This window comes from Salvia miltiorrhiza, unplaced genomic scaffold (genome assembly GCF_028751815.1).
Source record: "Salvia miltiorrhiza cultivar Shanhuang (shh) unplaced genomic scaffold, IMPLAD_Smil_shh fragScaff_scaffold_101, whole genome shotgun sequence".
Taxonomy (NCBI): domain Eukaryota; kingdom Viridiplantae; phylum Streptophyta; class Magnoliopsida; order Lamiales; family Lamiaceae; genus Salvia; species Salvia miltiorrhiza.
In genome coordinates this window covers 46,509-55,960 of record NW_026651398.1, presented here as the reverse complement: position 1 = coordinate 55,960, position 9,452 = coordinate 46,509, and the positions used below count along the sequence as shown (strand labels likewise).

Sequence of the window (9,452 nt, the reverse complement as noted above, 5' to 3'; positions counted from 1 at the left end):
ATTAGCCAAAAACAACAATTTTTCTTTCGGTTGCTATCAAATAGCGTCAAGTTTGGAGAGCGACACATGTTAATCCTAAATTATTAAGTAGAAATGGATAAAAATGTCCACCTCTGATAATACACTTCTAAAATGTCATATATTCCATAAAAAAAATATATGTAAAGAATGCAAAGTGAAGGGACAAAATAAATGTATAACCATAGAATACTCCATTTGTCCACAAAAAATAGTCCTAAAAAAGATTAGTGCGATTTTTAATAAAAATAGTTGAATGTATTGTGAGTGGAGAAATGGTCCTACTTAAAAAATATTACTCCTTCCGTATACAAAAAATAGTCATAATAAGGGACGACACGAATTTTAATAAAAATAGTTATTGTATTGTAAGTGCAGAAAATGTCCCATTTAAAAATAGTGTTTATAATGATAATTAATTGTATTGTGAGTGGATAACAGGACTCACCATATGATAGATAATTTTCAAAAATGAAAAGAGACTAATTTTTGTGAAAATCCAAAATTGATAAAAATGAATTATTTTTTATGAACGGATGAAGTATTAATAATGCTAATTAATTGTATTGTGTGTGAAGAAAGGGCTTACCATATGGTAGATTTTTTAAAAAAAAAGACCAATTTTTTGTGAACGGAGTACTTATGACTACAAATAATCCAAAGTCAAAGAAAAATATAATTTAAAACAATAAAACCCATAAAGAAAAATCTCATGGTCTTGAGCGTTGTCAATTTGAACTCCCTTATCTTCTTGCTCTTCTTCTTTTTCTACAAACTCAACAATATAAAAGTAGGCTAAAAATAATGACATGAGAACCCTGAATATTAATCTATGGATGGAAGTGTGGTGTGGATGAGAGTACACGAATTTTAAGAAAATATTGGAAGATGTATATAAAGTGGATAAAGGGTTCCACCAAAATTATTTGTTGGGTAATTAATAAATAGTTTGTAAGATAAATTTTTCTAAATATTGTGTGTGAATGGAATAAAAGTATAAAGGTAGATGTTCTAAAACAAAAATATCACACTTACCGTACACACAGAGGTAGTATATGTTTAGTAGAGGTATTTATAGGTGGAGAAAGAGTTTGAGCCTAATTAAAGATAAAAAAAAACTAAAAAATAAGGAAATTCAAACGCGTGCAAGGAGCACCAGACACTAGGGCTGTCAAACCTTGCGGGCCGGCCCGGCCCGGCCCAACTCAGCGGGCCTAGGCAATTTTTTGGCTGGGTCGGGCCGACCCAAAATTTCAGCGGGCCTTGAACAATGAAGCCCAGTCCGACCCTATACGGGCCGCCGGGTGGGTCGGGCCAAAACGGGCCAAAAATTGATAAATTAATATATATATATATATATATATATATATTTTAGTTCCAAAAATTAATAAATTAAATCAAATTTAAAGAAAAAAATTGAAGACAAATTCGATGAAACAAAAAAGGCCTTAAACAATCTACATCTAAATTACGTAATTGACTAAAATTAAATGTAAACAAATATGACTAAAACTAATTGAAAACAATATGAATACAAGTAAAAAACAAAAACTAATTGCAAAAACAATAAAATCTGAAAACGATTTATTCACAAATTAATTAATACAGTAATCAAATCAACTGGAATCAAATAACAACCACAAAAAATAATCAAAATAAATAAATCTTTCAAGTAAAAATAATTTAATATTGATTGTTGATTGCTTATTTAAATCCTAAGTTAGACTTCGACTCGTCATTGTCGTCAATTGAATAAATGGACTTAGATTGGGTTGGGTCCATTGGGATTGGCCGATTGGAATTTGGGAGGAGATATAAATTTTTGAAATTTTCACTTTCTATACTGACGGGCCGATTTAGGCCCGAAAGCCCGGTGGGCTTTTTGGCCCACGGGCAGAGTGACCCGGCGGACCGCATGGGCCGGGCCAGGGAGGCCCGATTTTTTTGGGCCTTGAAAATCCTAGCCCAGCCCGACCAAAACTACGGGCGGGCCGGATCATTTTCTGCCCATTTTAACAGCCCTACCAGACACCAATCTTAGCGCTGCATGTGTAGCTTTTGAGGCGGCCTTCCCCTAGTCATGGCTCGTGCACTGCTACCTATACAATGTTAAACTTTATTTCCCACGGTTGTTGTATCGAAGGCGACAAATTGTGTGACCAACGTGCTTTGGGCCATTCTTTTGCTTCGATTAGTTTTATCTATGAACTCTTATCAAGTTGTACTAGTGTGTAACCCGTCGAAAATTCGACGGGATCCACTTTATATTATAATTATCATTGTACATTATTTATAATTATAGTAGTATATAAAATAGTCCTTATATAAAACAAATTTCATTAATTTTATTCTATCAAAATAAATCGGTGCTACCGTTCAAGTTATAATAATCTCAACAATTTTGTTGAGAGCTAAGATAGATTGTCTTTTCATATAAGTTTTTTATTTATTTATTAAGTTTCGTATAATTTTATTTAAAATTGATAGGTCAAATTTAAGACCACATCTTATACGTGAATATCATCTCATCTGAACCTTACAATACTTTTTAGCATCATTTTGTTTGTAGCTCGAAATATTGCATTTTACTTTTGTATTTCGAATTTCTAATTATTATCTTATATGAAATTTGTTATATGAGATTTGATTTATGAGTATCATCTCATCTGCAGCTTGAAACATAAAATTGACTTGTGAGCAATATTTTATTTGGAGCTCTTAAGATCATAATTGACTTGTGAGCAATATTTTATTTGGAGCTCTTAAGATCATAATTGACTTGTGAGCATCATCTCGTGTGGAACTTGAAAGATCAAAACTAACTTGTGAGCATCATCTCGTTCATATTTTGATAGACCAGAGTTGAGTTCTAAGTATCACTCATTTAGATCTTGAAAGATCGGAGCTTAGTGTCAAATATTATCTCATTTGAAGCTTAAAATGTCAAAATTGAGTTATGAGCATCATCTCGTTTGGAGCTTGACAAACCACTTCAAACTTGTGATCATCATATTTTTTGGAGCCAAAATTGATTTATGAGTACATCTCTCGTATGAAGCTTGATAGACCGCCTCTAACTTTTTAACATGATCTCGTTTGGAATTTGAAATACCAAAAGTAAATTTTGAGAATCATCTTGTCTAGAACTATAAAGAAGCACATACTACCTTGCTAAAAAATGCTTATAAAATCTGAATAAAATAATACAATTTGGATCATCAATGTTTATCATTCTATTAAGATACAACATAATATATTAGTTTATTAACTTAGTGTATTCTATCAATGATAAGTTTATTAACTTTTTGAGTAAAATTTATACTCTGTACATAAGAAACATTAAATTCACTCAAGATCTGGTCTCTACCTCGACCCTATGAAAAAAATGGGATCACTTCTTATGGACTCATTGCTATTAGTTCATTATTTTAATATATACTTCTATTATTTGACAAACTTAGTTATTGACTTAATTATTATATATTAGTTGTTGGGGTTGAATCCGACAATTACGGAAGTGACGTCAGTCACGTCAGGATCGACGGGCACTAGCAACCTGAGACCACAAGTAACGTTAGAGCCCTCCGAAGAGCACCGGTGGGGGTGTCGATGGAAGGGCCTCCGACGCTCAAGTCAGTGAATTGATATAAGTAATAACGTAAGTAACGTAATGAAAATAATTAAACGATGGAGAAGAGATAGAGAAAAGATAGTAATAAGGGAGTTTTCCGGATGATCGGGATGATCCAGTAGTCGGAGGCAGAGCTAACGAGCAATACGGATCAAGGGGCGACGGGCGTCGGAGCTAGCGGGACTAGTCGGACGATCGGAACCCTCGAGTGTTGAGAGCGTGGATGCGTAACGGAAGAGCGGGGAGAGCGGGAGATCAACAGAGCGAAAGGTCGTAAGTATGAGTATCAATCTCAGTGACGGCGTATCAAGGGGCGACGGTCGTTCGGGCTAGCGGGGCTAGTCGGACGATCGGAACCCTAGAAAGTTGCAAGCGTGGAGGCGGAACGGAAGAGCGGGGAGATCGGGAATGAGAGATCGTGTGCGAGTGCAAGAGTGGATATGAGTGATTGTCGATGCCTTGATTGTGTTAATGAATTGGTATATGTAGGTTACGGACCTACGGGCAGGCGGCTAGGGTTAGGGTTTTGCTAGAATACCCGTTGCAACCTTAGCAGTTCCGACTTCTTAGGAAACGACCTCCCGCGACTCTCGTCCAACTTGATCGCCAAGCAACTGCCGCGTTTAGGGTTTACTTGGGCGAATTTATGTATCTCCCGCATATAGGCTTGACTTTGGGCGTTGTGCTATGAGTGCCGTATGGGCCGTTTTATCGGACTAGCCCGTTGGGCCGCATAGTTACTGTCAATTAGGCTTATACGAATTTTGGCCATTACAGTTTGTCCCCCACTCAATAGTTGGAATTTTTTCAACTATGGAGTGCAATTTAACTTGTAGAGATTTTTTTTTTTTTTTTTTTTTTTTTTTTTTTTTGGCGGTGCTTACGGCTCCTACGGCTCTCTCATAGTGAAAGAGAGTTGAAGGGCGTTGGGTCTTACGGCTCTTACGGCTCTCTCATAGTGAAAGAGAGTTGAAGGGCGTTGGGTCTTACGGCTCCTACGTAGTGAGGGAGAGTTGAAGGGCGTTGCTTCTTACGGCTCTTACGGCTCCTACATAGTGAGAGAGAGTTGGAGGGTGTTGGGTCTTACGGCTCTTACGGCTCCTACATAGTGAGGGAGAGTTGAAGGGCGTTGCTTCTTACGGCTCTTACGGCTCCTACATAGTGAGGGAGAGTTGGAGGGTGTTGGGTCTTACGGCTCTCACGGCTCCTACATAGTGAGGGAGAGTTGAAGGGCGTTGCTTCTTACGGCTCTTACGGCTCCTACATAGTGAGAGAGAGTTGGAGGGCGTTGCTTCTTACGGCTCTTACGGCTCCTACATAGTGAGGGAGTCGCAGCCTATTGCTGGAGTGGTTCTTTTCATTTTGTTCCATGTTTCGCCGAAGGGTATTGCGGCTATCGGTTTGGGAGATGTAGAGAGTGTTTGAGCATTTCGATTGTTAGTGGTGGTAGCCCGTAGATAGGTGAACGGCTATGCTTTCTCGGTTTGCTGCCTCGTGGCCGGTCGACGACGAAATAAACCGGCAAAGAGGGCCCACTCGCGCTTCTGCTCAAGTTTCAGCAAAAGATCAGAGAGATTTAATTGGCGTTTCTCTTGCTGTTCCACGGCTTTCTCGGTTGATCTTACGAGAGAGGTGGTGCAGGAAGGTCGTGTTGGTGACGCCGGTGGCCGGCGCAGCTCCGGTGGCGAGTCCGGAGATGCGGCGTGAGGTGAGGCAGAGTGGCTGCTGTGCCGCTGCTACTGCTGCTCGAAAAGAGAGTTTACAATCTGGGAAACGGAGGGAGGGTGGTGTTTCACGGTGGTGGCGCGGCAAGCGAAGCGGCGACGCGACGGGGCGGCGCGGCCGAGCTTGCTTGCTGCTGCTGCTCTCGGCGGCTGCTGCCGCTTTCGCTCGGCTGCTGCTTCCGCTGTAGCTTCTGATTGCTGCCGCTGCTGTGGTACCGTGGAGGAGCTGCGGTGGAGATGGAGACGGTGGAAAAGTGGCGGCAGCTGGTGTTGATGGCGGCGGCAGGATCCTTAAGCGAGAGAGAGAGAAAGTTTGGCGTTGTGTGCTGCGCGTGTGAGAGTGAGAGGTAGGGTAGATGGTCTAGCTAGAGTTTAACTTTATTAAAGTTGCATGGCTTGCATGTAGGAAAATAGGTAGTCATATAGTAGATGTCGTGACTTAAGTGTTTGAACAGTTGTACTTCATGATCCTAAATTTTTATTAATTGAGCTTTGAATTTATTTGGAGTCCGTCCGTAGTCTTTTTTCTTGTCTATATAGTGGATAGTGGGGAGCTTGTCTCCTCATTTCCTACGGAGTATTTGAAAGTTGGAGTTTTTGGAGGAAGGAGGAGTGGAGAGAAGATTTTTTTGGGAGAGCTTTGGAGGTTGGTTTTTTCTCTCCACTTTCTTTGAATGTTCTTCAAGTGTTCTTTAAATATTCTAAGCATGAATACTTGTAGTTTTTGTCGTATTGTGCCTTTGGATGACTTTGATTATTCGTTTGTAGAAGTAGTGTTTGATCTATGCCATCTATTTTTAAATGCGTTTTTAATGTTTGTAGAAGCATGTAGAATTTTTTACTAAGTAAAAAATGATAGTTTAGAGCTTATGTGGGTGCTTCGGGTTGATACGGTTGAGTACTGAGTGCGTAGATGATGTTCCTTTGAATATTTATGCGATTCCTTCATATGTGGTGTTATGGGTGCCGATCCTTTACATAAATTGCTTAAGTACCCACGTAGCTAAGCGGGTAGCTTACAATCGGGCGAACCGGTCTATCGAACTTTATATTATTTATTTTTTGCAACTATGTCGTCGGGTGATCGGGGTAATACGTTTACTTGAACTTTTAGAATTTATCCTGTTCTAGGATATCTGCGTGCTATGTTGGGTAATCGGGGAGGTTCGGTTGGTTCATCGAGTAGGATGCAGCTCCCGTCTGATGATATAGACTATTGTGCTGACGAGAGCGCGGACATCCCGGATCGAGAGATTGAAGTTTGGCAGGGTGATCACGGTAGTTACGATGGTGGTAGTGGTTTTGGAGTTCACAGTGAAGGGCTTATTCCAGGGGCGGTGCCAGTAATGTCGTTCCTCATTAACGGTAATCCCGAATCATTTTTCAAGGACACACGGCAGCTACACGTCCTTCGGAAGTCCTACAGTATTCCGAATCATGTCGCTCTTCATGCTCCGGGTAAGCAAATGCGAGCAAATTTCCATGCTCCAGGATGGGTGTGTTTGTATCAAGCACCGTTCGAACAGGGAATGCGGCTTCCTCTACCCCGCTTGGTTATTGATTTTTGCCATTATCATTGCCTCTCTCCCGGGCAACTTGCGCCAAACTCTTGGCGACTGTTATTGAGTTTACAGGTATTTAGTGAATTACATGGTTTCGACATCTCCATCGCCGACGTAAAGAGCACTTATGATCTTCTGAATGTTCCAAAGGACAAAGGTCGTTACAAGTTATGTAGGAAGACAGGTTGTGAGCCTTTGATTACGGACATGGATGATGGTGAAAGGGCTTGGAAGAGTAAATATTTTTTCGTTGAATACGGTGCTTTGTGTATTCCGGAAGGGAAGAGAGTTCCTTCTGTTTGGTCTAATGCTAGTGAGTGTTAGAATTTGTGGAGTCTTTCATGCTTCTCATCCTTCTCTTTATGCTATTCTTTCTAACACTTTGATTATCTTTGTATGCAGGTTGTTTGAAAACTATCCCTGTAGTGTTGGATTTGGTTGAACGGAACAATCGGTTTCTTCAGTACCCTCCTCCATATCGGAGTTGGAGGGTTATTCTTCACGATTTGAACATTAAGCAGTCGTCGATTTGGGCTCAAGTTCCTGCTCCTCCGGAAGGTACATTCATCCCTAAAACTCTTGCTGAAACTAGTGTCGTGGTAGGTCTTCGCTCTTTGGAAATTTTGCGGGTGAAACAGGCTTATAAAAATTTGGCTGAACTGACCCCGGAGCAACGAGTATATGCAGACGGTTGGATGGCTGATTTGAAGTTTCACTATAATCCGAATGAGGTCGACACTGACGCCTTCGTGGCGAGACAACTGAAGAGGAAGAAGAAGAAGCAAGCATCAAGCTCGGGTGTACCAACAGAGCCGCCTATTGCGACTGATGCACCGCGATCTGACGTCCTTTCTGGTCGCTCCTCACGGAAACGGACTCCCACATCTGATGATGGTTGCTTATCCGATGGTTCTGTTCACGTAGTTCTTCCTGTTGGTGCTTCGGCTCATACCGAGTACAACGCGCTGTCAGGTCAGCTCGAAAAGCTCTTACTTGAAGAGGACCGGGCTGTTTTGAACAACTATGGGGAGGATGAAGCCTATGACGTGTTCGCCTCTTCGGCCTTCGCGGTAATAAAACTTGTCTCTTGTTTTTCATTTTTCCTTTGATATGTTATTCTTATTGGCTAACTTGCGGTATTTTGATATCTTCTTGCAGCACTATCAGCATGCTATCTTTATGAAGCAGGCTAGGCTTGAGCACAAACGGCAACTACAGGATGTTCGTGCTGCTAAGGCTAGGATAGAGAACGAGCTTGTGGAAGCTCAGAAGTTGGTCAAGCAAGGCCAGGCGGACCTGGAGTCCTTGGAAGCGTCTCTTCAGGCTCAATTGGCTTCGAAAGATGAGGAAATCAGTCGTCTGAAGGCTGAACTGGCGGAGATGGAGAAAAATCGGGAGCTAGAGCTTCTCGATGCTTGCCATGAGGCTGTGCTCAAGTCCCGGGCTGATATGAGTCAGGAGGTCTTGGATGGGTCTTACAAGACTTGGGACAATGCTGAGAACATTCGACAGTGGAAGGTGTATCAAGACAAGCTTTCTGGGGTGGCCTCTTCAGGCGACGTCGACGGCGACGAGTGATGTTGTCGTTTCCTTAACTCTGCTTTGGTTGGGCATATGTGCCTCTAATATCTTATGTGTAATTTAGGCATTCGTGCCTTCAGACTTTGTTAATTTTGCATAGGGTGTATGCATCCTTGGATTCTTACTAGTTTAAGCCTACGCCATTGGGCTGGACTTAAATTTTTTCTTGTATTCACGAGAATGATCTTTCCGGAGTGTCCGGATCGCCGGGGGGTTTGCCCCTTGGATCGGCTATATATGACTGTTTTATATTCGAGTGTTTGCATATTTTTCTTTACCTATTCGGACTTTAACTGTTGAACCAAGACAAGTAGATGTGATACGAGTCTCAGGGCTGCGCAGTTGAGCGCTTTCCGAGCAGGGCTGCGTTGGGCAATCGAGCACTGTCGGGTAGGGCCGAGCCGGATAATAATATTTTTCCCTTATGTTTCCCCCATTTAGACTTCAGTTGTTTGAACTGAAGGCTAAATTAAGGATGTTCGGGGTGAGACGGGTGTGCGCCTTTGACCTGAAAATTTTTCTCCCCCATTTAGACTTAGTTATTTAAACTTAAGGCTGAATTCGGGACGTTCGGGGTAAGACGGGTGTGCGCCTTTGAGCATGAGCATTTTATTTTCCCCCCATTTAGACTTAGTTGTTAAACCTAAGGCTAAATTCAGGATATGCGGGTTGAGACGGGCTTGCGCCTTTTACACGAAAATTTATCCCCCCATTTAGACTTAGTTGTTGAACTTAAGGCTAAATTCAGGACATGCGGGTTGGAATGGGCTTGCGCCTTTTATGTGATAAATTTTTTCCCCCCATTTAGACTTAGTTGATAAACTTAAGGCTAAATTCGGGGTGTTCGGGGTGAGACGGGCTTGCGTCTTTTAAATGAAAAATTTCTCCCCCATTTAGACTTCAGTTGTTTGAACTGAAGGCTAAATTAAGGATGTT

At 41.5% G+C, this 9,452-nt stretch overlaps 1 protein-coding gene across 1 annotated transcript; it reads left to right on the top strand.

The window, feature by feature from the left end:
- Positions 1–6,404: 6,404 nt before the first annotated feature.
- Positions 6,405–8,743, top strand: LOC131002275 (uncharacterized). The gene is made up of 4 exons (XM_057928757.1): positions 6,405–7,248; positions 7,338–7,493; positions 7,623–8,005; positions 8,094–8,743. The coding sequence occupies exons 1-4, from the start codon at positions 6,519–6,521 to the stop codon at positions 8,511–8,513; spliced, it is 1,689 nt and encodes a 562-aa protein (XP_057784740.1). The 5' UTR covers positions 6,405–6,518; the 3' UTR covers positions 8,514–8,743.
- The last annotated feature ends 709 nt before the right edge of the window (positions 8,744–9,452 follow it).